The sequence below is a fragment of the Talpa europaea genome (genome assembly GCF_964194135.1).
Source record: "Talpa europaea genome assembly, chromosome: 8".
In the NCBI taxonomy this organism is placed as follows: Eukaryota; Metazoa; Chordata; class Mammalia; order Eulipotyphla; family Talpidae; genus Talpa; species Talpa europaea.
In genome coordinates this window covers 24,056,730-24,084,035 of record NC_140075.1, presented here as the reverse complement: position 1 = coordinate 24,084,035, position 27,306 = coordinate 24,056,730, and the positions used below count along the sequence as shown (strand labels likewise).

The following is a 27,306-nucleotide window of genomic DNA, read 5'->3' as shown; positions in this document are numbered from 1 at the left end:
GGAGCCGGCAGACCCGCCCTACTGCCTCCTCCCCTGGGCCTGGCATGCAGCTCCGTCTTGTGCCTTCAGCCCATCTACTCAGCTCGTCCTGTTCCATGCTTTGCATCTCATACCACCAGTTTTGCATGCACTGGCGCCACTGCCTAGAATACCCTCACGCCGCCTCGCCTCTGTGTCTGGCTAGCACCCCCACATCCTGATCACGGGAGACTGGACAAAGCGTGGTGTTTGGAGGTTCAGGGGTCAGGGCCAGCCTGCTACAGAGGGCAGAGCAGTAAGCAGCTCCTTCATAGCTGACAGCAGAAAGCACTGAGCTCAGGTCCCCAGGGGCCCGGATGGGACCGGGGCCGAGAAGAAGGGGGTCGCTGGCTGGAGCAGACCATGCAGACTGTCTGGGCTGCGGAGCTGGCAGGCGCAGGGCCTGGCTTGGCGCGGGTGACTGTGGGGGAGGCTGGAACAGCAGACTATTTTTAGGCTTCTCCTGGATTGCAGAGACAAGGATGCTTGGGGCTACAGCCCTTGCTCACTGGGGAAAGACTGAGGAAGCCCCGTTCCCTGTGGAAGTCAAGGTCTCCAGAGCTTCCACTTTTGTCCCAACAGACCAGGAGCTGGAGCCAGGAAATGAGCTGGAAGCATCCCAGGTCCCCCAGATATGCAAACGCCCAGTGGAGGTGATGTCCATATCTTTTGCATGCTGTCTGGCTTCCTCACCACAAGAAGGTAGAAGCCCCCTTTCAGCACCCCCTCACCCCACCCCAGTCCATCTCCAGGCCCCTCCAGGGAATCTGGAGATTGGGAGAAGATGACACAAGCTCTGAAGTTGGAGAACACAGATGGGGGAGGGGTGCCAATTTTAGCACCCTGCCAGAGCTACTAGAAGCTTAGGGTGGCAGATGTGTTCCATGCAACCAGTGAGTGGTGGATCCCTGAAAAGCAGTATTGATGAGGATTCATTCATTCATTCCTCAAATAATTTCTGACCACCTACGATGTGCCAGACACCACGCTACATGCTGTGAGCAAAAAAGACAAAACTCCCCTCCCTCACAGAGAGGTGCTATCCAAGAGAAATATAATGTGAGCCACAGATAGTTCTTATTTTTTTTGGAGCCACATTAAATAGAAGTTACAAGAAACAGGTGGAATTAACTTTTTGTATATTTTACTTAATCTATTATCCCAGGCACTTTTATTTCCGTATCATCAATGTTACAATCCATCGATACGACAAATACTTTTGGTTTTCATATTCCATCTTCGACATCCAGTATGTTCTTTGTCCTTCCAGCTCATCTCCCACTCAGATGAGCCACGTTCAAGTGCTCCGAACCTTCGGAGAATGCAGTTCTAGAGAAAATCTCTCATCTGAACTCAGGAGAAAGGAATGCCTCGATTGCTTAGTGATGTCTGCAGCGGGCGGGGCGGGCCCCGACAGCGAGCTGGATAAAGTTGCAGGCCAACGGTGACCTGAGGATGTGGGTTTTGTTTTTGTTTTTTCCCAAGGCCTCTTCCTCCCACAGCTAGCCAACACCAACAGGAGAGTGTTTTCTGAGTCTGAGTTAGCTATTTCATCCTCAATCCATGATTGCAACCTCTGAGCCCATGATTGCAAACCTCTGAGCCGCAACCCTGTTTGGGATCTTGGACCATGCACTTGTTTTTCCAGACAAGGAGAGGCTAAAATTGAGCCACGGAGGCAGCTGGAAATGCTGGAAACCCCACCTGTTTCTTGTAACTTCTATTTAATGTGATCACAAAAAAATTTAAAAAATTATCTGTGGCTCACATTATACTTCTATTGGACAGAACCTCTCTGTGAGGAAAGGGAGTTTTGTCCTTTTTGTTCATAGCACCTAGCATGGTGTCTGGCACATAGTAGGTGCTCAAAAATTATTTGAGGAATGAATGTGAGCTTGGAATGAGGCAGGCAGGGGAGAGGGGTGAGAAAAACTGGCTCTCATGTCCCAGTTGTCTTTATCTTCATCATCAGGCCCCCTCCAGCTGTTCAAATCCTCAAGGGCTTCCTAGAATCTGCAGGGTAAAGATCTGGGGCCTCAGGTCCCGGGAGCCAGTTCTGACTGTCATCAGCTCCACTTTTAGATAGTCTCCCTTCCGCCTCATTCATTTTCTCAACATGATGGCGTTGCAGGCACTGTTTTAGGGGCTACAGACGCAGCTGTGAATAAAATGGACAAGATCCTCTGTGCCTTCCTGTCTCCCACACGACTGCAGTCAAGCCCTCACACGCCCAGCCCCCTCTTTGATGCTTCAGTGACTTCCCTACTTGAGGACTCAGGGCACACCAAAGCTTTCTCTGACCCCCCCAAACAGATCTGTACCCTCCCATCTGGGATCGCCACATGCGTGGTCACCACCAGCTGCACATGTGCCTCCCCTCCCAGGCTGTGAGGGTCCAGAGGGTTCAGGCCTGACTCCAGGTGCACCCCCAAGGCCCCACCTGCTGAAGACTCAGCAGACAGAGGCGCACAAGCACACGTGTGTGTGTGTGTGTGTGTGTGCGCGCGCGCGTGCGTGCATGCATGCTCACACATGCACAGAGAACTCTGAAAAGTCAAGGTCACTCTGGAACCTCCACCTGTGATCTTCCTCCTTGCATTCTGGGGAAAGACTTACAGGAGCAAAGACACGAAGTGTGTCCAGCAGTGGTAGGTGAGGACTGGGGGGAGCTGAGCATAGAGAAGTCAGGGGCTGGGAGGGCTGTGAATTCTGGGTCAGGACATCAGGACAGACCTGTGTGCAGGTGAAGGACTGTCAAAGGGTGTCACACACACAGAGATGAGGACCTTCCCCCAAAGGGACACGGGGCGGCAGGTGCAGACCCACCCAGGGAAACCTTAGCGGCCATTTAGATTTATAAAGGGGAGGGAGGGAGACATCAGGAGCTGAGCTCTGTGGCCTTTCAGTCCTGCCCCTCCTCTCCCTTCTCCTCCTCCCCGTCAGGGGATGCCCAGGACAGAGGGCAGAGGATGGCCAGGTTCCTGTCTCCAGCCTGGCACTCGGGAAGCCCACCCCGGCATCATGATATCTCAGCGCTCCCGGAGCTCAGCCTCGTGATCCTTCACTCATTGCCACCGTGTGGCTTGCCCATCAGAGGAAAGCGGGGCAGGAGATGTGCCCGGTTGCCCCCTCCCTGCCAGCTCATTTACATGGGATTTACACGGGCTCATTTCATGCCTCACTGCACACAGCTTCCCGCCTGCCTGGCCTCTCCTGGGGCCTCCTTAGAGACAAAGGAGTCTGTTTTGTCTCTCAAGTCCCCTCGGTCCCGAGGCCCATCAGGGCACTAGGAGCACCCCCACAGCAAAGAGGGAGCCTGCTGAGGTCCAGAGAGGGCAGGGAGCTGGAGGTAGCCCAGCAATCCACTCTCTCCACGAGCTGGGAGGCTCACACATGACTGGAACCCACTGCCCCGCCCTCACTGGGTGGCTGCCTGAGACGCGCAGGTGGGGCTGCTGCTCGGTGTGACCGGGAAGACAGACAGACACGGCCAAGACCCAGGCTCTGAACTCCCGCCAAGACAAATTAAATTGGTGTCAGGACGCAGAAGAGCATGGAAGAAGGAAAGAAGGGGCTCCGCAGCAGCCCGGGGCAAGACCCTTCCTGTGAGCACCCGAAGGAAACAAGGCTCAGAGAAGGCAAGGTCCACCCGCCATCATGGACGGAGATGGGGTCCGACGGCTGTCCCCAGCCCAGTGCTCCTCGACTCCCTCAAACTCCCTGACTCATGCCCTGCCGGGTGGGTCCCCCTCAGGCCTCACCTTCTGAGACACCCCCACCTCCCACGCCTCCCCCGCACACCTCTATCATTGCACGTTCATCCCACAGGGTCTTATTTGATCTGCTCTTCCTCCCCCAAGGTCATTTCTAGAATGGCTGCGCAATGTCTCCCAGGAGAAGCTGCAGGTGAGGCTGGGGAGGGGGAGCGGACGACTCTGGGGTGTGAGGACAGGCGCTGCCTGGGTCCCGGAGTCGGGCTTTGGCAGGCGGCACAATGCTCAGGAGCTGGGGGTTCACACCCCAGCACTGCCTCTCACTAGCCGGGAGTGGGGTGAGCATCTCCTGGGCTCTCAGGAGAGGGACAGCAAGAGCGTGTGCGATGCTCACATAGGCAGAGGCGCCGCAGGGTCCTACACAGGAGCCTCCACCTTCACTCCCAGACCGGGACAGCTTTGCAGGCAAGGAGCAGGCACAGGTAAATAAATAGCTTTATTAGTAATATGTTACATTATTAAAGTGCATTGAGAAGAGATGCAGGGGCCAAAGCTGGAAGTTCATCGGCCCCAGGCCCTGGTGGCAAGACCCAGCCAGAGCTCTCTGCTGAAATCCATGGACAGGGCTGTGGGCAGAGCCACCACCTGGGTGTTTGGCCCAGGCTGTCCCCACCGGAATTCACAGTTTAGCCTAAGTTATAACATGTCCTGAGCTGAAGGCGGGAGGCTAGGAGCATGGAAGCACAGCCCCTGGGGAAGGGGGCTGAGGGGCGGGGAGGGGCCCCCCCACCCCCCAACCCCCAATGCCAAGGGCAGAGTCCTGGAACCTCCCCCTGAGGACCCGGCTCCTCCTTCGAAATGAATGTGGTGAATCTAGGGCTCAGTTTCCTTTCATTCTCCCCTGACTCCCTCATCCCGCCCCCCCCCCCAGATCGCCCCCACCCCCACCCCCATGGGGCGAGTGGACCGCACCCCCTCAGACTGGGCTCCCAGGGCAGAGCCAGCTCATGCCACTCTCCTAGAACCCATATCCGCCCCTGGACGCTTATCTCATCCCTGGGAGCCTCAGACTGGGAAGCCCCACACCCCACCCCTTCCCCGGCCCCTCCCTCGCCCACCCCACCCCGGCATGTAGATTTGGTATTTTCATACAGATGCAGTCGGAAGTAGCTATACATGAAATAAGCCTAACGTAAAAATAGAGCTTTTTCCGTCCTGTTGGGAAAGCAAACATCCTTCAATAAACATGCAAGGCGGCTGCCCGGAGGGGCCAGGGCTGGCGAGGGCTGCAGAGGGCCAGGGCCGCCTGGGGCCTCAGGAACACCCCACCCCAGTGATGGCAGGTGGGAGGACGAGGGGCAATTTGGGCACAGAGTCCAGAGGACTCAGGGCCCCGCCCCTAGGCCCAGAGAGGGGGTCCCAGCTCCCCTTTGCACACCCCACTCTCTGGCCCATGGGCTCTTGGGCTGGGAACATCATTGCATTTAGTCAAGTTTGAGGAATTTTTGAAAAATAGTCTCCAAAGATAAAGTCTTGGGTCACTAAGGCCCCAGCTTCACAGTCAGCGCCTTCATCCTCTGGTGCCCACTGCCCCCACCCCATAGGGGCCCAGCAGCCGCCTGCGGCTGGCCAGCTCTAAGCCGGGTGTCCCCCATCGTGTTTTGCAGTCCCTCTGGAAGAAGTGGTGAGCAAGGAGCTCTTGGCATGGTAGGCTCTGCCATGAGACCCATCTCATACCCCTGGGGCTGCAGAAGCCCATGGCAGGCCGCACCCAGGAGGCCCTAGTGGACCAGCAGGCCAAGCAGGAGCGTGGGCAGGACACCCAGCCAGAGGGAGATGGCCGTGGCATGGGCACGGCCCAGCAGGTGCTCGGCCAGGGCACTGTCCTCAGGCAGCAGCTCCCAGTGCTGAGCCTCTTGGAGGTAGGAGCCTTCCTTGGCCTCGCAGCGGTAGTGGCCGTACTGGCGGGCCGTGAGGTTCTCGATGAACAGAATGCAGTTGGGGCTCTGGTGGCCGGGCTCGCAGCTCTGTTCCACGTTCTCCTCATGGCGCCACGAGTAGGTGGCGTGGCGGGACTCCATGGGGCAGCTCAGGTAGTAGCGGGAGTTCCTGGCCAGGGACACCTTCTGCAGGGGGGCCGCGTCTAGGCAGGGAGCGAGAGGATGTGGTGAGCAGCGCGGGGGGGCTTCGGGGCAGGCTGTGTCTGCCCCCAGGGAGGGCCCCCAGGGGCCAGGCTTCTAAATGAATAGAACTGGCCCCGGTCCTTCCAGGCTCTCCCACTTCCTGCATCCCAGGCCCCATGCCCAAGAAGCTCCCACGGCCGGGGCCCCCAGATCAGGTCATGTCTCTCTTAGACAGGGCAATCAGGGGCCAGCTGGACCCCCTCTGCACAGGGCCCCCAGGCAGAACCAGCTCCGGTACCTGGCTTTGGGTTGGGGCACTCTCTGTGTGGCTCCTCGGGGTTAATGGCCTGCAGCAACGACCTGGAGGTAGAAGGAGAAGAGCAGTGAAGCAGACAGGAGGCCCCAGGTCTGGCCCCTTTCCCATCGTCACCCCCAAAAGCGGTAGCGGTGCCCACCTAGAAGGAGTGGCTGGCAGAGTGACCCCGCACCTCCCAAAGCCCAGCAACGCAACCCCCACTCCTGGTGCACGGCCTCCCGGGGAGCAGGGAGCCCAGCCAACGTACCCTTGGGCGCTGTAGATGGAGACGCAGTGGCCCTGGTCCCAGCCACAGTAGGGGTCTCGGGCCATGAGGCAGCCGTGGCAGCCACCCCGGTAGACCTCACACAGGTCCAGGGGCACCTGGCTCACCTCCCACTGGGAGCTCACATACAGCTTCCGCTGGAAGGAGAGCAGGACTCAGTCAGGCCGGGCCCCTCCCGACACTGAGCCCTAGGACCGTAGGCTCAGGAGGAAAGGCGAATCGCAATCGGACACGCAAGGCCCACACTAAGCAGCTCTGTCCTCAGCTGGCCATCACTGGGCAGCCCCGCCGGGCAGAGGTAGGGGGATGGGGGCTCACCCGGTCGGGGTCCAGAGATATGGCCTGGATGGCGGCCGCGCGGCGGAAGGGCTGGATCTCCATGATGTTGAAGACGAGGCTGCTCTCTCCCTCCCCTGACTCCACCACCTTGTGGATGGTGCCCCTGTCTGAGGCAGTGGGCACAGGGTCAGCGGGCAGGAGCCCCACCTCAGAGCCGGGCAGCCCCCCCCACCCCACCAGGCCCGGCTAGGGCGGGCTGGGAAGGCGTGGTCAGGCGAGGGTCACCGGAGGGAGGACTGGGCTGAGCAGGGCAAGAAGGGCTGCACAGGGGCCGCGGAGAGCCCAGGGTCTCCAAGGCTGCATCGAGAGCGCGGGGGTGAAGAACAGAACCAGCAGCCCCACACACCCGGGCACTACGCCGCCCCTCGGAGATGCGGGCTGTCTCTCCCACTTTGCAGATAAGGACAAGAGACTCGGGAAGGCTGGGCCATCTGCTCAAGGTCACGCGGCTGGCCACCAGGCCCAGAGCCTTCAGAACCCAGCCCTCCTCCGCCTCCCCTGTGATCCCTCGGTCCCCTGGACTCCGGGGACAGGCTTTCTTTAAATAAACTTTCTCTGTTGGGATAATTTCACCTTTCCAGAAAAGTTGCAAAGATAGTACAGAGAGTTCCCATCTACCCTTCACCCAGTGTCCCCTAACGCCACCGCCTTATGTAACTGCGGTATATTTGTCACAGCTCAGCAATGGACACTGGTACATCACCGTGCACTGCAGACTGTATCCAGACTGCACGGGTTTTTCCACTAACGTCCTTAGTTTCAGGAGCCCATCCAGGACTCCACAGCCCATTTAGTCTTCGGGGATTTTTTAACTTTTTATAAAACCTTAGTTAGATTTGAGGGCCTGAGATTCCACGTAACGATTCCCAAGGTCACCCAGCCAGGCTGGCCGCCCCCCCCCCCCCCCCCCCCCGCCAATGTTCTCTCCAGTCACACGGAGAACATGTCGGGGACGAATGGGCATGCCGACTGCCGGGTCCTCCCAATCCCACCTCACCTGCTGTCCCAGTTTCTAGAATAGTCCATCCCTCCCACTCCGTCTCAATCTCCCAAAGCAAGTGCTCCCAAAAGCAGTCAGATGATGGGACAACAACCTGCCTAGGACATTCCCTCTGCAAGTCTGCGACCCTTCTCTGCAGGCTCTGAGATGTAGACAGATGTCCTTGGCCTAACAAGCCCCTGCCCAGTCTAGTCACTGCCCCCACTCCCCGGACACATGCTCTTCACCTCTCAGCAGTGGCCCAAGAAACAGCCTCCCACAGCTTCTCCCTGCTCTGACAGCCTCCATTCTCCGCAGAGGCTCAGAAAGTTCTGTTTCTCATCTGGCCCAACCCTTCCTGCTGCAGGTTCCAGATGGTCTCTCTCCAAAATGGCCCTCAGGGGACTGAGAGACAGCCCAGTACCCAGGACATCTGCTCCAGGCCTGCAGGAAGGGGTAGCCTTCCTGTCCTAACTCCTGCTGCTAGTCCCAAAGGTGTGACCACTCCCCTCCATCATGCCAACACCTGCCAGACGGACAGTACCTGCCAGGCTGCCCAGGACAGCACCTGTTGGAGTCTAGCAAAGACAGAGGCCCATGGGTGCAGTCAGATAAACAGAAGAGGTCAAAAGCAGGGTCTTAGCACCCCAAAATCAGGCCCTACCCTAAGAGAAATTCCTCTTTCAGCAGTTCCCAGGAACCCAACAACTGATAACGCACCAGGATTGAGAAAGTCCACAGTGAAGTAGGAAGTGATGTGGGAGCCAAGAACTCTTGAGAAAGAGTGTTTGTGGTCTAGACTGCATGCGCCCAGAGGTGCTAGACACCTGGGGGAGACACTGCCCTTTATGATGGGGTTACCACATAGTCTCAAAGGCCTCCCAACACTGATCACCAGGCCCACTGCAAGAGCCTCCTTCTCTCATTGCCTGGGGCCAGGAAGCAGTCATAAACGCAGCCTGGGCTGGCTCTTCCATGGCCAGTGGCTCTCAAAATGCAGGGGCATCTCCTGGGGCATTTCACTCAACTTTCAGCAAGACCTCCCCGTGGGGAATTCCCAGCCAGGTGCAGAGAGGGGCTGTGTTGCTGCAGACCTCTGAAGACTGCAGACTCTCCCCATATCACCCTGAATTCTCTACATTCCAAATCAAGCATTTTCTCTCACTTGCATAATTCTAAAGACAGGGAGAGGCAAATGTCTTCATTCCATCTGGCAGAGGCTATAGCATACCAGGGGTCAGGTTTTTCCTTCTGACTATCCACATCTTTCCATCACCTTCATAAGTCAGACATCGGGACCAACACCCCACACCACTTTGCTCAGTCTTGCCCCAATTCTGCCTCTGATTCCTGCTGCCTGCTCTCCTAGGATGCCTTCCATGCTTCCGTCTGTTGCCACCTCCTCCAGGAAGCCCTTCCAGCCTGACTTATCCACAGTCTTACCCCTGACAATTCTTAGGTACTCAATTCTTCTTTCTAGGTATAAAGATCCAACCCAATTTAACCACATAATTCTTTACAGCTTTCAAAGTCATTGTTACAAAGCAAAGCAGGGGGTCTCAGGGTAGCCCCTTACCTGTGGTTAGGTACAGCACATGGAAGGTTTCCCCATTGCTGGCATGCATGCGGTGGACAACCACTTTCTGGTAGTGGTATTTGGAGTGGAATAGTGGTGTCTTCAGAGGCCCCAAGGGCTCCACCCTTTGGGCCACCTCGGGGTGCCTGTCGGCCACCTGGAAGGTCTCCGTGGGTATTGGCTGCCGGTTTGGGAGGCACTGGACAAGGAGAGCAGGCCCAGGTCAGAAAGGTGGCGATGGGGCGGGCTGGGGAGGGCTGGGTCCAAGCTACAGGATGGTTGCTCACCTGGCCAGGCCGAGGGTTGGGAAGGCTCGAGTGGTACCCCTTGAGGGAGGAGGTGCGGAAGACCTGGTCTATGTCACCGAGGGAGTACACGCAGACAGCCGAGTAGTTCCTGCAGGGACACAAAGACCCCTCAGTGGAGAGCCAGGATGCACGAGCCTGCTCACCCAGGCCAGCCCAGCCCCAAACAGCCCCAACCACAGCCTTCCAACCGAGCTCTCTGGCCTACGAGCTCAGAACTGTGCCAGGGGCACCCCTAGAGCCTAAAGAGTTATTACCAAAGAGGGGCCTCCCTGGTGGTACAAGGGGTTAGAGCATCGCACTATGAAGCAATCCACAGCCTCTGTAGCATGAGTTCGATCCCTGGCCAGAGAGCTACCCACATGGTGCAGCTGACCTCTCCTGACTCGCCCACTGCTCCCCTCAGCAGTGTACTTCGGTCAATCTGCCTGTTCTGTTCCCTGCTCTGTCTCCAGTGAATCCTCTCACCCCCCACATTTCTGGCCTGTGCCCCAGCTCTTGCATGCATAAATAAATACATCTTAAGAAAAAAAAGAGTTATTACCAAACACCAATGAAGGAGGAAGGAGGGGAAGGAACAAGTCCAGACACCTGCCCCCACCCAGTCTGGCCAGGCCCACCCATGGGAGGCACAGGGCAAGGTCATGGCTGTCCCACCTGGACCCCCACCCCTCCCCACACAACCCAACACTTTTGCCTGTCTTGTTTTCAATCAATGAGAGCGATTAAGAGGTGTGAATTATCAGGCGAGGCAGTGCCTCAGCAGGTGCGATAGCACCCAGCACCCCTGAAAAAGGCCTGGTAGCCTTTTTCCGGAGCCCAGAGCCGGCTCTGAGCACACAGCTGGCAGACACACAGGCATGTGCAGCCACGAGGATGCATGTGACACTCACACTCGTGTGTACAGCCTCGCCAACACCAGCACATCCTTTCCCAGAGCGCCGTCCCCACCCCAGCACCAGCAGCAGCCCTGTGGTTGAGCCTGGAAGCCCTGCTCATGCCGCGCTGCTGTGCCCTCAGCAGGACCCACGCCCTCCAAGCCCTCCTGGTCCCTTAGCCAGCCCCGCCCCAGGATGAGGGGCACTCACCAGGGGTTGGAGAAAACGCCATAGACCCTGGTGTCCCGCCACAGGCCGCTGGGGTCAGGGAGCAGAAACACGTCCTGCAGCCTGTTGAAGTTCTTGTTGGAGGTGGCGTCGCTGCACACCAGCATGGCTTTCAGAAAGGTGTTCCACTTGGAGACCGACAGCGAGCTCTCCCCACCCTGGTCCCCCTGAAAGTGGAGGGGAGAGGAGCCTCTCAGCACCCACCCAGACTGTCCCTGGCCAAGGCCTCTGCTGCACCCAGCACCCAGGTCAGCACCCAGGCTTCTGGGGAGGAAGGGAGGCTGAGCTGGGACCTGCCAGGGATGAGGCACAGGTGTCCACATCTCAGGCCAGGTTCTGGGGTGAGGCTCCTGCTGGGCACATGGTCAGTGAATGGGACAGACGTTCAGTGTCAGGGTGCGGGGTCCCTATAATGTAAATGGGCTCAGATACACATTTGCTCACCTTACACACACATTCACACACGCACACACAACACAAACACACACGCATCGATGGTCCTTCACACAAGTGACACCCACCGTAAGCACAAACTCACACAAACCCTCACACGGGTACACCCTCCCACGTCAGACAGGCACACCTACCCAAGCATCTTCACCCGCTCAGATACACACACATGTACTCCCACAACACACACAGGCGCTGGCACACTCCTCACGCATGTGCACTCACGCTTGCACACGAGCACCCACACACTCAGGCGCTCTTGCCCACTCAGCTCACCCTGCACAGCTGGGCCACGCGGGACACGTTGAGAGGGGCCTCGGGATTCTTGTCAGGGTTGTCTTCCCGGAAGAAGTAGTAGATCTTGTCATCGTAGGACTGGTCTTGGTGCACAATGGTGGCCTTGATGAACTGCGGGTCTGCCAGGGACAGTGACAAATGAGTGTGAGGCGGGGAGGCCTGCTCGGAGGACCCATTCCCGTCTTGCACGCTCTGAGTCTCCACAAAATCAGACTCGGAATCGAACCCAGAACACCAGATCCAAAACTCTAGGGGGCCCAGCCCATGTCCCCACCCCACCCCTGTTTTGCCCTCCTCCTTCAAAGATGTCATCCACCCAAGAGCAATGACTTCATGCCTGGGGACTGGGGGGAGGCCCCTGGGGACCCCGATGTCATTGCTGCCTAATTGGCAGAGTCCTAATGAGATGGGAGGGGTGTTGCCCACACATGAGCTCAGCAGAGAGTTATACTCTGACTCCTGGGGACCCCACCCTGGGCCTGGGGCTCCCTCTGTTTGGTTCCCAGAGTGAGTTAGGCCCATCCTGCCTCTCTGTACCTTTGCCTCTGCTGTTCCCCTGCTATCTGCTAGGCCAGCCTCCCCGCCTCTGGCTGCTCAGTCCTGTCCTGAGCTCCTGCCCCAGCAGCCCTCGGGGAGCCCCTTAGGGAAGATGAGGATCCCATCAGCTGCACGGACATCACACCCCGCCCCTACCTGCCCCCCAGCCCGTCCTGACTCACTCTGCATGACCGTGTCACTGGTGTACAGCTCAATTTCGCCCTGGATGCGGCGGAACCGTGGGATCTTCCCATTGTATTCCTGCTTCCGGATCGTGGAGTACACCTCGTCCCCTGGGTGCATGGGAGGGGCGCGGGTAAGGACACCCAGCTCCTGAAAGTCCCCGCCCCGGGCCTGGATCCCGACACGGAGCTGACCACCCTCCCCTAGTCCCAGACGGCCACCCTCCCGCTCCAGCTGCAACCTCACCATCAAACAGAACCAGGGAGTTCTCATCTGGGCTGAAGGGGGCAAAGCCTCTCCGCTCACCGAGTGGCTCCGCGGTGCCATTCACCTGGAGGAGACCGGGGGTCAGAATGGCGTCCCAGGGGGCCAGCTTCCCAGCCAGGATCACCGCCCTCCCGGGGTCTCCGGCAAAAGCCCATGGGTGAGTGGACCGGGCACGCAGGGAGGGGACCTGCTCACCAGGCTCCAGCAGCTGGGATGCCGGTTGTTGGTCCCGCAGACCAGCAGTCCCTCCCCCTGCCTCTCCAGGAGTGTGATGTAGTTCTCGCAGTCCTGCCCAGGAGAGAGGTGGGTGAGACCTGGCAGATCTGCCGCGAGGACCCTCAGTCTTGGGAAAGGAGGCACCTCATGTGCTGACTCCACCCCCGAAGAACACAGGACGAGGCCTCTGGAGCAGGACCACAGCTTCCCCTCAGACAAGGGCTCCCAAGGCGGAGCCAGGCCTCCTCTCTCAGATCCTTGGGGTCTACTGTCCCAGTCCCCAGGGGCTCGGCCTCCCTACTCACTCCTCTCCCCCACTCACCCGCTTGTCCAGGCAGGACCCTTTGGTGGAGGTAATGTTCACCTGGAGGGAGGGGAGAAGCATTAGCCCACTGTGCCAGGGGTGAGATGCCCCAAGTGCTTTCCAGGCCTCCTCAGGGCCAGCACATCTTCCAGAGAAGCAATGAGGGTGAGCGAATCACCCAAGATCACACAGGCTGCTTGGCAGGCAACAAAGCCAAAAAGCCAGAACTCACAGACAGCTCAGAGATGTGAGAGGTAGAAGCCAGGGGTCCTGGAGTCATTTCCTGCTTGGCCTTCCCCATCAGCACAGCCCACCTGGCCAGGCCCGGTGTACCACCCAACACCCTTGCCAATCTGCACTACCCACAGGAAGTATCCTGGGGGGGGGGGCATTCATGGGATGTAATGGGGGGTGGGGAGTGGACCAGTTTAGAAAGGAGCCAGCTCCCTCCTCTGGACTCCAAAAGCCCCTCACCAAGGCCAGAGGGGAGTAAGCAGAGGGATGACGGGAAATAGGGGTGGAGGGTCTCTGCTGTGTCCCTGAGGCCGGCAGAGGGGCCCGGGCTCACCGTGCGCACAGAAGCATTCTTGCCCTCCTGGAAGTCGAAGAGGTAGACCTTGCCGTGTCCACCCACCAACACGGAGGAGCTGCCTGGCTCGTGGAAAAGCACCGTGTGCGGTTCAGTCAGGCCAAAGTCGACCCGGTCCTGTCCTGCTCGGCCTGAGGAGGAGACAATAGGCAGAAGCATTGAGGCTGGGCCCTGAGTAGGGGAGCCTGGGTCTTTCCTGGCTCCTACCTGACAGCTCGGGCCTGGGCAGGGCGCAGTCACAGGTGGGAAGAAGAAAGGAGGGCCCCTGATGGGGTCCATGTGAGCTGTCCTCACCTAAGAGGACAGCCCTCTCTCCTACAAGATGTGTGACCTCGGGGTGGAGGCAGCATTTAGGGGCCCCTAGGTAGAAGAGACAGCCCCACACGTATACACAGAGAGGCCACAGTCTGCTGCGCCGGGGCCGGGAGGCCGGCAGGAGACGAGCAGTACACGGACTGGCTCTTGCAGGACAGAGCAGGCAGCCATCTCTACTTCCTGGAAGTAGCAGGGCTTCTGAGAGCTCCACTTAGAGTCCAGGCTCCCAGGAATCTATTTCCTCAGAACCCCATGCCCTCCTTCAGGAAGCCTTCTCCAACCCCTCCCTGCCACTCCGGCCCCTAGTGAGCACATCAGCTTACTTCAGAGCCAGAAAGGAATCTACATGTCCAACCCCTCCCATTTTACAGATGGAAAACAGGTCCAAAGAGCAGCTGCTCAGGGTCACGAAGCCAGTAGCAGGCCCTGAAGCAGGGCCCCCACTGAGCCCTGCATGGCCTGCACTGGGCTGGTTTCACAGAGATGTCAGCTCGCCTCAGGGGTAAAGATCAGACCTCCCACCATAGAGGTCTGGTCTGCGGACCTTCACAGAGCACACAGTGTGGGCTTGTAAGCAGAGGGTTGGCTGGGGCAATTTTGCCCAAAAAGGAAACTGTCTATACCACCGCTCCCAGGGAGATGTCATCTACAGTTACATTGCTGAGGCCATCGTGGTTGCAGGACTAAATTACAGAGACAGGACAACTGTGGTTGTGGCCACAGCGATCAGCCAAGCCAGCTTCTTCCCACCTCTGAGCAGCCTGGGGTCTCACCCAGGATCTCTGACCACTGTTTTGTTTTTTTTGTTTTTTTTTTTTAAGATTTATTTATTTATGCATATAAGAGCTGGGGTACAGGCCAGAGGTGTGTGTCGGGGGGGGGGGTGAGAGGATTCACCAGAGACAGAGCAGGGAACAGAACAGGCAGACTGACTGAAATACACTGCTGATGGGAGCAGCGGGTGAGTCAGGAGAGGTCTGCGGTGCCATGTGGGTTGCTCCCTGGCTGACTGGGGATCGAACTCGTGCTGCAGAGGCTTCAGATAGCTTGATAGTGCAGTGCTTAACCCCATGTGCCACCAGGGAGGCCCCCTGACCACCGTTTATTCAGCTGCAGCGACATCAGGAACAGCCAGCCTGGCAGGGACATCCAAGTGGGACATGACTGTAGTTGGCAGGGAAAAGAGCTGCCATTTCTGCCCCAGTCCCTCTGGCTGCCACCTGAGTCATTCCCATGGACCCCGCATCCAACTGGGCCAAGGAGCACGGCACACCTTGCCACCCACACCCTCCCCCCTTCTCCTTAAGATACATCCCACAGGGCCAAGTCCTCCCCAGAAGGAAGACTGTCCCTTTCACCTAGTTGTGGCCTGGCTCACTGTTTGGGACTGGAACCTAAGGCCCCTGCAAGTAGGCTAGTCCAAGGTCATACTAGGAGATGGGCAGGCAGAGTTCTCAGGCATGTTGGGAGATGCAAGCACCCCAAGGTTCAAGTCCCATTAGCCCCAAGAGCCCAGCTCTGGGCGGCTGGTTGGTGGGGTGCTGGCCCAGCCTCACCCTCCTCTCGCCTGGGTAGAATTAGAGCGCTGGGGTCAGCAGCTGCGGCACTCAGCTTTCCTGACTCAGCTCCCAGGGCTCCCCTTGCACCCGCAGCCTGGCCCTGACAGCCAGGATCCGGATAGTCTGCAGCCGCAGCTCCCCTCCTTCACCTCCAGCCATCCCAGAGGCCAGGAAAAGGTGAATCTTTGTCTAGAGATGTTGAGTGGGGGACCTGAGCCCTTCAGCTTCCCAGAAAGCCAAAGGGGAAGGAGCCCCAGCCCTCAGGCCATGCCGGCCACCTCCACCCGTCACCTCAGTTGGCCCAGCACCAAGGCCACAGCCCCAGCCGAAGAGGGGCCGGCAAGGGGCCCACGCACAGCTCTAGCCGCGAGAAACAGACCTCAGGGGGCTCTGAGGGAGCTGTGGGGGACAATAGGGCTGTCAAAGGGAGAAGGTGGTACAGTCATGCCCTGGGAGTCAAGCTCGACGGGAGAGGCCTGACCCTGGACAGCCCGGTGTGAGCGGGAGAGCTGGCCCTAAAGTGGGATCCAGTCAGAGGACAGGCAAAGAACCTCCACCAGGCTCAAGCCAAACAGTCTTGGTGCAGACCCCAGGGCTGCTCACACAATATTTCTGAGGACACAAAGGGAGAGTGAGGGCTGCCGGATGCTGGAAGCAACGGACAGGGCTGTAGTGCCAGGGCAGCCCTGCACAGAACTGCCAGCCCAGCCGCTGGCCATGGTGTGGGGGAGGCAGGGACTGCTCGCCCCATTTTGCAGAAGAACAAACAGGAGCCCAGAAGCTTTACCTCCCGTGACCCTCAGGCTCCTGTCCCCCCCGGCTCCGAGCCTGGTGATGTGTATGGGGGGGATGGCACCGGCTCGGCCCCAGGACCAAGCCTTGGCCCATTCTCCACCCCAACCCCGGCGCGGCTCCCGCACCGCCCGAGGCCCTCAAAGGGCCTGATTGTGCCGGGGAAGTGTCTGAGCGGCAGCAGCTCCATGAATACATGAAAGAGAGCTTTGTTCAGGTCACAGGAGCGAGGGGGCTGGGGGCTGAGGGGCAGGAGGGCTGCCTGGAAGTGAAGGCGCACAGGCTTCCCAGCCAGGACCCGTGGCCCCTCCTGACCGACACCCAGAGAGCTGGGCCAGCGAGAGCCCTGGAGCCTGGGCCCATGCAGGGCCGAGCACAGCAGAGCCAAGGAAGCAAGTGCTGCATCCCTGAGGTGTCTCTGCTTCCTTAGGAGTTCAGAGGGATGGGGGAGGCAGATCAAAGCTAGAAGGGTCAAGAGCCCAGCAGGAAGAGAATTCCAGGCAGGGAAACACCCCAGAAAGGTGGGGAAGCTGACTGGAGGGTGGGTGGGAGAGGCCTAATGAGAAAAGAATCAGGAAGGTGGGCTGGGGCCAGTGTGATGGGGTGCGGGGGCAGCAGCCCCTGCCCAAGCCTCTCTCAGTCTCCGCATGGCCTCAGTCTCCTGTGTGGCTCCCCTCCCTTGGGTAGCTGGCAGTCACCCGCAGTCTCCCGCCCTCCAGGACAGGAACGCCTCTGCCAGCATCCCCCAGCTCCCCACCCCCCTGCCTGACCAGCCCCTCCGCCTCCCGTCCTGGATGTCTAAAAGGAGCACCGTCTGGCACCGTGTCCCCCCCCTCGCTCCCCGGCCTGACGCATTAGTGGCTGACTAAGTGGTAGCTAAAAGCTCCCAGAATAACCAGGGGTTCGGGCAGGGGAGGGGGCCAGGGGCACATGGAGCAGGACTGGCCCCAGAGGAGGGCTGGGCACAAGACTCCCCCTGCCCCCAGGTGATTCTGAGCCAATCCCAGCTCCTTCTGAGCAGAGAAAAAGCGCACTTCGGCCGTCTTGTCCCCAGGCCGGAATCCATGGCCCAAGTCCCAACTCCCCACAGCCGCGGGCCTCACCAGCCCCTGCCCCAGCTGAGGGAGGCTCAAGAGGGTGGTGGGTGTGTCCCACCACCCTCGAGGCACGTCCCCAGGTCAGGCTGCCCACTGGGCCCTGATCCTATCGGAATGAATCAGACCTCATTCCTCTCTACCCGCCCTCCCACGGGTGCCAGCACCGCGGGGGGGGGGGGGGCGTGAGAGTCTGGACTGCAGTAGGGTGGGGTTCCAGGCACAGGTCTGCCTGGCGGCGCATCGCCCTCCTCTCACTCAGGCTGGGTGCTAGCGCCATCTTGTCCCCACGGTCCCCATATGCTCGTGGCTTGAGAGACAGCAGGGCAGCCCGAGGGGCAGGGAGGGGAGAGGGAGGGATGTGGTGGGGGGCAGAGCTTGTTGTCCATGAAGGGAACAAGGAACAGGCCCCATGGCCCGGGCTGGGCAGGGACAGCCTTCCGACCTGACCCACTGCCCCGAGAGGCCTGGAATGTTGACCTCAGGGAGCCCTTTGGAAGTGGGCATGGAGATCGGCTCTGAGCATGGCAGGAATGTGGGCACCAGCAGGAAAGGCCTAAGTCGGGCAGCATGGAGGCCCCGGGGCATGAGCCAGGCCAAGCTCCAGCTGAGGACTGGCCATATCGGGCAGAGCCTCCCACGACTATGCTCCACCCTGCATTGTGGCTTCCTCCCACACTCACCTACCACACACCTGGCAGGGAGGGAAGGGGGAAGGCACAACGGGCCCAGGAATGCATCTGCCATACCTCTCCAGCTTTTGCGAGTCAAGGTAGAAGGGAGCTGGCGTGAGCAGGCCAAGAACCAGAGAGGCTGCACCTCCGGTCCAAGGGCACTCAGCGAGGGAGGCAGGGGCAGGGCCAATACACATGCCCGGCGCCCGGTCCCAGCCTCCAGGACACATCTTGGACTTCTTGAGTCTCTGGATTTGTGAGAAGCTGTATATCTCACTCCTTGCCACTTTCCTGTGTAATCTCCTATCTTCCCTCCTTCGCCCACGAGGTGACAGGCCACTAACCTGACAACTGAAGGGCTCAGTCACCCACCCCCTTCCAGGCGGATCCTTGATCTCCAATAGTCAAGGCCTCAAACTCACAGCGGAGGACCTCGGTGCTAAGTGAGGGCAGTGGAAGGAAACCAAACCTTTCCCCTAGGCTGGGGGCAAAGGAACAAATGCTTCATTGATTTTGTCTCTCCCGGTGCAGCCAGGGATGAGGGATGTGTCACTCCGCATACACAGAAGCCTGGGCTGCAGCGGCCTGTGCTGAGGAAGCCTGGAGCTGCCATTGGGGTACTGATGACATTCAGAGAGATGCCTGGCAGGGTGGGGGCCACCGTGCTGGGCAGGTGGCGGCCCCGACACAGCTCTCAGCTCACGGGGGAGTGGGAGGTCCGCCCGGCTGCGTCAGCCCTGGAGTGCACTGCGCTGGCCTGAGGAGGAGCAGGCCCCACCCACCAAGGCCACCCAGGCGCAGGAAGGGAGCAGGTCTCAAGTGTGGGCTGAACCCCGACTCCAAGAAGTCCCTCGTTCCCTCCCTTTGGCAGTGGCAGGGGTTCGGCCCTGACCGTGACCAGGGCCCAGGCTGCCTGAGCTGGGTTTCTTCCCGTGTGGCTTGGAGGGACTGGTACTCGCTAAGGTCTAGGTTTCATGACCCACCATGATTCTTGAGACAAATCCCCAAACTATCAGTGCTCAGTTCACGGGTCATTTGGGGGAAGGGTGGGCCTGTGAGTGCTGGAGAATCAGAGACAGCATCTGCATCTTCACCTGTCCCCACTGACTGGCCGGCCAAGCCTCCCCCCACCCCCACCCCTCCGCCGCATAGAATGGCTCCATCCTTTGTGGCCTGGAAGACAAAGGCCATGCCAGGCACCAAGGGGTGCATGCTTTCTGACAGCGCCCAGTGCTCCACGAACCAGAAGACTTGATGGTGTGGGCACCAGCTGAGGCAAAGACTTGGGGGAGTGGGGAGGTGTGGAGAGCAAGCTGGGGGGTGGCGAGGGCAAGCCAGAGGGAAGGGAACGTTGACACTGAGGCCGAGTGGGAGCAAGTGGGGCTCCTAGGCCAGGGAAGGCGGGAAGCCCAGGCTGAACACCACGTCCTGCCCACCTCCCGCCCGCTTTTCACTCTAGCAGTTTCCAAAAGCTGCAGCAAGAGGCCAAGGTCAGCCAGCGGCTCCTTCAAAGGAGAGGATGGGCAGAGGTGCAGGGAAGAGGCATGGAGCCAGGGCAGGGGTGGGGGAGAGGAGGGAGCACAGCTAGGCCACCCCAAGTGGAGGGAGAGACTGTCGGCAAGCAGAAGGTCTCAGGAGGCCTAGCTCAGTCTGAGCCTCGGCTAGTGGGCAGTGAGAGGCGGCACGGGACAAGCGCCAGTCGCCATAGCCAGCCAGGGAGGGCCAGCGGGCCGGGCTGCCTCTCCTCAGGAATCAGAGGCCGAAGCAAGAGGATGTGATGACGACAGCCCTAGGACCTAGCCCCTCCCTAGCATTTGCTACGTGCCAGCCACTATTCCAAGTGATTTTTAGGTACATTAGCTCATTTAATCATCACTGAATGCTGAGGATGTGGGTTTTCTTACAGTTCCCCTTTTACACATGAGGGTAGCGAGACACAGACAAGTAGAGTAACTTGCTCAGGATCACACAGCCTTGAAGTGAGAGAGTGGAGGCTGGCTGGAATCTGTGCGTATACCTTCATGCTCCATAGACGGGCACCTGGGAGATTCCACGTCAGCTCCTCCCACACAAACAAGAGTGCGGCCAGAGAGGGCAGAGCCTGGTCACAGGCCGGACCCTCTCCCGTGAGGTCCTGATGAGCATGTGTAAGCCAGCGTGGGTGTGCAGGCCTGAACAGGCGGGTAGGGATCTGGGGGTGCAGCAGGGCGCTGAGTACTGACCAGCGTGACTAATGGGGAAGATAAATCTCCCAAGATCTCTGCCCAGAATAGAAAGCACTGTGTGGTCTGGGGCAAGGCACAGCACAGTGGGGTGCACTCACAAATTCTTCTTTACTATCTGCCCAGCAGGTTCCCAGCCAGTCAGCACTGGCCACCTCCACCCCTGGCTCCTCAGCTCAGGAACCTACCATGGCTCCCAACTGCCATTCCCAGCCGGGCCCAACCCCTCCCAGGCAGTGAAGACGCAGCCATCTCTGCTCAGCTCCGCCAAGGTCCCCTTCCCACCTCCAAACCTTTGCTCTGCTCTCCCTTTCCCTGGATTCCCTGCTCCCCTTTGCTCTGTGCATGGACCTGTCCTTGAAGATCTAGCCTCAATTCTCCCCACACCCCCAGCCCGGCTCCAGGAAGTGCTCCAGTCTGCTCCAGCCCTCGCTGCTCCGCCCTCCCCCTGACCTTGTGCTGCACACCATCTGGCACAGTCATCTCATATCTCAGTCCGGTGGGGGTTCACCTGGCCTGTGGGTCCTGAAGGTGAAGGACAGGCCTCCTCTCCTTACTCCGTGGGCCCCTGGCTCAGTCAAGGTCAGCTCTGGGCCAGGGGAAGCAGCTCAGAGAGGAGGGAGGCCAAACCTCAGGTCAGAGGAACCTAGAACAGTCTCCCAGGCCACTGACGGGGTGACAACCTGATCACCACGACCTTCCTTTCTCACTGGGCCGGCCCGGAGCCCCAAGTCTAGAGGACAAACACAGCCTAAGGGGTTCTCTGTGCCACACCTGGCCCCTACCTCACCTACCTGCTCCACACTCTAGCCTGGCTCCTACCCTCCTCCAGGAAGCCTTCCCACCACCCCACACTGACCTTTCCTGCACGCACCTCTTGTCCCAGTCCTCAGCTGTACTTACCGGTTCTTCCTGACCTGCCCAGCAGGCCCAATTCTCTGGGCACATTTGTGCTCCCCCAAAATAAACCAGGGTTTTCCCTCCTCTCTACCTCTGTGGAGTTGAGCAGAGACTTAAGTGTGGGCTGGGAGCTAGCTGCCCTCCACAATGAAGGGTGTCCTGGGTGCAAGCTCTCAGTTTGAGCCCCTGACTGGAAGCAGGGGGGGCACAGTAGGATCAGCCTTATCCCAGGCTGCTGTGACTGGCTAAACCCAGATTAGCCCAGGCCATGACACAGATCAGGCTGCCCTCAGGACCCCGGCCCAGCTTGAAAAGACAAGAGATGCACTGAGCTGGCCCACATATAAGATTCAGGGGGAGCAGATGGAGCCAGGGCAGGAAGAGTGGGCTGAGGGAGGCCAGCCCAGGAGGAGATGGACTTGGGGAACTCCAAGGCTGGGACAGAGCATGAAGGCAGTCGGGCAAAAGCTGAGGCCAGGAGAAGGTCCCAGCTCTGCTTGTCTCACTGGGTGAACTTGGGCCAGGCCCTGCCTCAGCTTCCCCTCTGTGGAACATGTGTTGTCTGATATCCTAAGCTCTGTCCCGCCAGGTGTCAGGCTATGTGGGCTGAAGTCATCCAAGTCATCCTCAAGCTTGCTCGAGGAAATGAGCTAGAACAACAGAAAGGAGGAGAACGAGTAGGCTACAGGGAGGGACAGCACCAGGGCCGCGGAACTGGACAGCCACTCTATGGCTGTGTCCGCACCAGGGGTTGGGGGGAGAAATGGGGCCAGGGCATGCGGGCAGGGAAGGGACAGTTCTCGAAGCTAGTGGCCTGGACTGGCTAGGAAAGAAAGCAACCCACGTTCTCTGAGGTTGACAACAAGAGACTACAGTCTCCATGCCCTGAGAGGACCTCTTCCTCCTCCGCCTTAGAAGAGAAGAAGCTTCTGGGGCAGCCAGGCTGACCAAAATAGGAAATCAAGAGAAGGGGAAGTGCCAGAGCAGAAGTGCGGTCAGTCTCTTGTGACACAGTGAGTGGCCCTGCAGGACTGGGTCAGGGACAGGTCACCCCACACCTGCCACTGCCCCCTGCAGACCACAGGCCACCCCCTCAGCATCCCACCTGCACGTAAGGGCCCCTGGGCTGGCCCTCCTCAAGGCAGGGTGCCCAGTTCTGTCTCTTCTGAGACCCCAGAATCCCACTCCCATCCTGGAGTGACCCACCCCCACCAAGAAAAGGAAGGTTCCTGGAAGGGGAAGCTGATCAGAGGAAGGAAATCCGCCTCTCTTGAGGAGGCAAGATGGCAAGGCCTCACTGGTGCTGGAGGAGCTCCTCCCCAAGGAGAGCATGAAAGCAGGCAAGGACCTCACCCACAGATGCTGCTGCTATGGAGCAGGGTAGAAAGCCCTGGTCTACCCAGTCTAGCCCCAGCTTCCCATCAGAAGAGCTGTGACTGGAAGCAGGGGGAGGCACTGCTGGGCTGACTGCAGAAGATCAACTAGACCAGCTGGATCTTATCTGCTGCAAGAAACCTTCCTGGAGCCTCCAGGCTGTAAGGGACCCCACAGGGCCCCTTGTTGTAAGTTTTGGGATCTGAAATCCTGTCTCGCCCTCCTCCAGCTGGTTCCTACTCGCTGCCACTTCAGCTTACCACCTCTTCCAGGAAGCCCTCCCTGATTGGGTGGAGAGGGTTAAATGCTTCCTCGGACCCCAGAGCTGTTATAGGCTCTATGACATTTCACATTTTACTGCAAGCTGACCTGCCTAAACTAAAGAGGCTACACGGGCACAGACTCCAGTTTCTCTTCCTGCGATCCTCAAGCCCGGCCCTGAAGCCAACATAAAACTGGCCCCAGCAAATGTCTGCTGCATTACTATCCACCCTTGAGGCCACAAATGAATGATCTACTTCCTCCAGCCTTTGACTCTGAGACAAAAAGACAGGAAAGAACAGAAAACTTGAGGATTTCCCCTGACTTTCCAGGTTACTATTTCTCCTCACGGCTACAGTTTGGAAGAACTCACCACAGCCACTGTCTAGCCCTTTCTACCCCAGAGAGACAGACATCTGGGGCATTAGGGTACTGATAAGTATAAGCTCCTCCTTCTATCTGCTTTGGACATTTGAGGAAACTGAGGCTCAGCGAAAGGCAGAGAGCTTGTCACGCAGAAAATGAGGCTAGACCTGACACCAGCACAGGGCCCCTGACCTGCGTCTCTCTCTCCCACACCACGGTCACCTTGGTCCTGTGCCAGCATCCACCCCACCCCAGGAGAGAGAGGCCCCAGAGTTTGAAGCCAGAAGCACCCCATGACATCACAAAGCCTCTCTCTACCCCTTCCAGCTTAGGAAACCCCCCTCTCCTCCAGGGAGTTGCCCCGCCCCTCTGGTCTGCAGGGGGAGTTCACCTTGAAGGTGATGAGAACATCTAAGTTCCCAAGGGGGCAAGGATTTCCACTGGAAATGCTGATGCTTGGAGAGCCCCAGCTGTGACCTCATCCCCTGGAGGAGGTGACAACAACCCCCTGCCCTGGGGAGTGGCACGTAATGGCTCCCCCAGCAGCCACCAAAGTCAACAATAACATCCTGTTGTTTAATTGGACAAGGGATAGGGCAGAACCAGCTGGGCCGGTAGAGGCTGATTCTCCATCTGCAGAGGCTGGTTCCCCTTTGACCTTAGGGGTCAAGACCTCCCGGGTTCTCCACCTCCTCCAACCAGGGGTGGAATAGGAGAAGGATGCAGTTACACAGGCATGCCTACCTCCTGCCCCCACCCGCAGCCCACGCCCCATGGCTCCTATCAGCAAAGAGGTCAGGCCCACAGTCACATCCTTGACTGGTCCCCATGTCAGCGACCAACTCCAGAGTCCTTCTGCTCTGGTGAGCTCTAAGGGTCAGAGACAGGTGCAGAGTTCAAGGGCATGCCTCAGGTCAGGACTGGCACATCCCTCTGCCTACAGCTGCTCTGTGCCAGGTTTCATCAGGCTGCAGCAGCATCAACCTCCCCATCAAGTGTAGGCTGGGACCCTTCCAGAAGTCCTGAGCTAATCTCCCTGGTGCTTTGGGGTCAAAGTAGCAAAAAATACTCAACAGAGATGAGTCCTCACACCCATCCTGGTTGGAAACCCAACTCCTAATTTCTGTCCAAGGACAGGTGGCTCAGAATCACAAGTAGTCTTGATCTACTCATTCCTGGAGGAGGTCACCACCCTGTCTCCTGAGCCCCTGGTAGAGACAGGCAGGGACCTAGGTCTGCAGCAAGTCTGGGAGGGGCCTCTCTCACCCGATCCCTGGGTTTGGGCTGTCCAAGCCCGTTCCTCTCCGATTGCCATGTGTCACCCCACAAAAGAAATAGAAGGCCGCTGTCAGCTGGGCACACCATCACCATCTGGTGGTCCTGGGGGACAGGCAGGGTCTGCCTGGCCACTGTGGCACCTGGCACTGTAAAAAAGACCGCAGCTATCCCTGAGACTTGATAGGTGAGGGACTGGCAGACCCCAGGGGGGTCAATAGTGCATTAGCAAGTAGAGGGCACAGCCAGTGTGGCTACAGTCGGGATGGAGCTGGGTTGGGAGCTTTGAAAGTGGGTAAGAGGACTAAAAGCAGCTTTAAATAGCCTCAGAGTGGGGACTAAGTGTCCAAGATGGGGGGGGGTGCATTAAGTGCTAAGAAGTGGGTGTGTCTTAACTATGAGAATGTATAAATGTATGAGGGGGAATCTTAAAAAAGACGGGAGTAGGGGGCTGGGCGGGGGGAGACAAACAGCCAAATAGGAGGGCTTTGGTATCGGGTGAGTTTCCAGAACACTCAGATGTGGTCCCTTCAGAGCGCCCAAATGCCTTGCCATCCAAGCCAGCCCAGAGGACTGAAGCAAGGCAAAGATGCTGGGAGGGCAGGGGAGGTCTGGGCTGGAGCGGGCACGTGGAGCCGCCGGGCTCTACCACGAGATCCAGCTGCCCAGCTCCGCTCCCGCCAGGCACACCTCCGGCTGAGTGGCAGAACTGACCACCAAAGACCCTTCTCCATGGCCAGAGAATTGCCTAAATCCTCTCCCCTCCCTGACCCAGCAGGAACAATGGTCCTGTGCCAGGTCCAAGGCCCGTGCCCGCACTATTAGCTCACATGCTGCCGAGTGACCTTGGGCGAGTCACATTCCCTCACTGCAGCCGCAGTTGCAGCCGCTCATTTTGTGTGTGGGTTTTTTCCCACTATGCTAAGAATACCTGCCCCAGATACCGCTCGGGCTCCGCAAGCCCTGCGAGCCGCCTCAGGCATCAAAGGGCCCCCAAGGGGCCAGACCTGACCGGTCCCCTCGCGGTGCGTCCACCAGCACCACCGCCACAGGGGGGCCGCAGTACAGCCAAATTTGGGGACGGAGCTCAGTCGGCCTGGGGGCGGGGAAGCATTTGTGTGCAATGCAGGGAGGGGAGCGCGGTTCCTCCAGGCAGAAAGCCCCAACCCCTCACCTAGCAGGCTTTCTGTCCCACTGCACAGGGGCCCAAAATGCGGAACCCCCGGGGAGCCTCTGGTCCCCCCGGTGCGTAATTTCACCTCCACTTAAAGACTGTACCCCGGCTTCGATCCGCCGCCACCTGAGGGTCCCATCGGCCGCGCCCCACCCAGCGGGCACTGCCCCCCGCGCGAGCGCCGATACCTGGTGACAACTGCCACGTGCGGGCCGGGGGGAGAGGCCGGCCCCAGCACTGCGGAGGGGCACCCCGAGCCTCCGCACGCACCGTGCCCCAGCTGCACAGGGGGTGCCCGCTCCTCTCCCCGCCGGCGCTCCGGGCCGGGGCGGGGGCGGGGGCAGCCAGCGGGGTCTTTGTTCCCGCAGCCCGAGCTCCGCCGCGGCGGCGAGAGGTCCGCGCCCCCCTCGCCGCCCCGCCTGCGCCCCGCGCGCCGGGGAGCCCGCAGCTCCGGAGCAGCCGACCCGGGCGGGGGGCCAGCCCGAGGGGGACCTGCCGCGAGGGCCTGGAGCCGGGGGCCGGCGGCGGCTCCGGCCGAGGGGGCCCCGCTCCCTCCCCTGGCGCGCGGCGCTGCGGCGGGGGCTGCGGGCGGACTTGGAGCGACTTAGCCGGGGCTCCGGGCCCCGCCGCGCGCTCTCGGCGGCGCTCCAGCCGGCCCCGCGCCCGCGCGCCCCGCACTCCCGACCCCGCGCCCGCGGCCGGCCGGGACCCCAGCGCCGCGCGCCCGCTCCCCCGGGGCGCACCCCCCGCGCCCGCCCCGCGCGCGCCGCCCGCCCGCCCCTACCTCTCCAGACGGCGGCGATGCGCGGTGCGCTCCGCGGGTGGCCCCGGGTGGCGGCGGCCGCCCCGAGCAGCAGCAGCAGCAGCAGCAGCCGCAGCGGGAGCGCCCCGCCGGCCGGCGAGCAGGAGGCGCGGGCGCGCCGGGCGCCGAGGGCGGCGCATCCCGGCGGAGGCGGTGTCATGCCGCGGCCGGGCAGCCACCGCGCCGAGCAGCCGGGACTGAGCCAGCGCCCGGCAGACCGCAGCCCGACACCGCGCGGGGAGGAGCCAGGCCTGACCCCACCCCGCCCCTCCCCCGCCCTCGCCGCGGCCCGCCCGTGGGGGGCGCAAGTGCCAGCTCCGCGGAGCCCTCGCGGCCCGCCCCGGCGCTCCCGGGGGAGACGGTGGCTGGGGGCGCGGGCCGCGGGCGTCCGCAGGCGCGGGCGGCGCCCCCTCTCTGGCCCCCAGTTCCACTCGCCCAGACGCAGGGAAGGACGGGCCAGAAGTCGGGAGCACTCGCGGCGGGCCCGGCGGGTCCCACACCCGCAGCCTCGCTGATGCCCGCCGAGGGGCTCAGAGCCGAGGGCTGCGGTCCCCGGAGGCCGCGCGGCCCCGAGTGCACATGGCTCGCGCCGAGCCTGCGAGCAGGAGCAAGGTGCTTGCCCGTGGGGAGGCGGGCCGCAGGGGGTCTGGGGTGTGCGGCGCGCCCCGGAGCCCCATGACTGCTCTAGCAGTGAGAACACTGGGAATTTTCTTCCTGGGCTGGCTCCCTCCCTTCTCCCCCCATCCCCAGCCTTCTGGGCTGCCTCCCCCCCAGCCAGCTGGTGTATGCTCAGAAAATCCAAACTCATTTCCATGTGAGTGGAGGGGGATATAATTAAGGAGGCCCCTTCCTCAAGCAGAAAGAGAGGGCAGCATCCCGTGTGCCCAGGAGGCAGGGTCAGCTTTAGGGGATCTC

General features: G+C 60.1%; 1 protein-coding gene across 3 annotated transcripts; it reads right to left on the bottom strand.

Moving 5' to 3' along the window:
* Positions 1 to 5,512: 5,512 nt before the first annotated feature.
* SEMA7A (semaphorin 7A (JohnMiltonHagen blood group)) lies at positions 5,513 to 26,551 on the bottom strand (the record flags this gene model as incomplete). 3 transcript variants are annotated; one of them, XM_084240870.1, is made up of 14 exons in its annotated part: positions 5,513 to 5,874; positions 6,153 to 6,214; positions 6,418 to 6,572; positions 6,754 to 6,881; positions 9,330 to 9,528; positions 9,617 to 9,725; positions 10,723 to 10,907; positions 11,467 to 11,606; positions 12,207 to 12,317; positions 12,454 to 12,538; positions 12,670 to 12,762; positions 13,013 to 13,054; positions 13,563 to 13,714; positions 26,374 to 26,551. In XM_084240870.1, 14 exons carry the CDS (start codon positions 26,549 to 26,551, stop codon positions 5,513 to 5,515), a joined length of 2,001 nt encoding a protein of 666 aa, XP_084096996.1. The 3 variants fall into 3 exon arrangements, with proteins under 3 accessions (XP_084096996.1, XP_084096997.1, XP_084096998.1); XM_084240871.1 differs by having other exon boundaries at positions 13,563 to 13,705; XM_084240872.1 differs by lacking the exon at positions 13,013 to 13,054.
* Between the last annotated feature and the right edge of the window lie 755 nt (positions 26,552 to 27,306).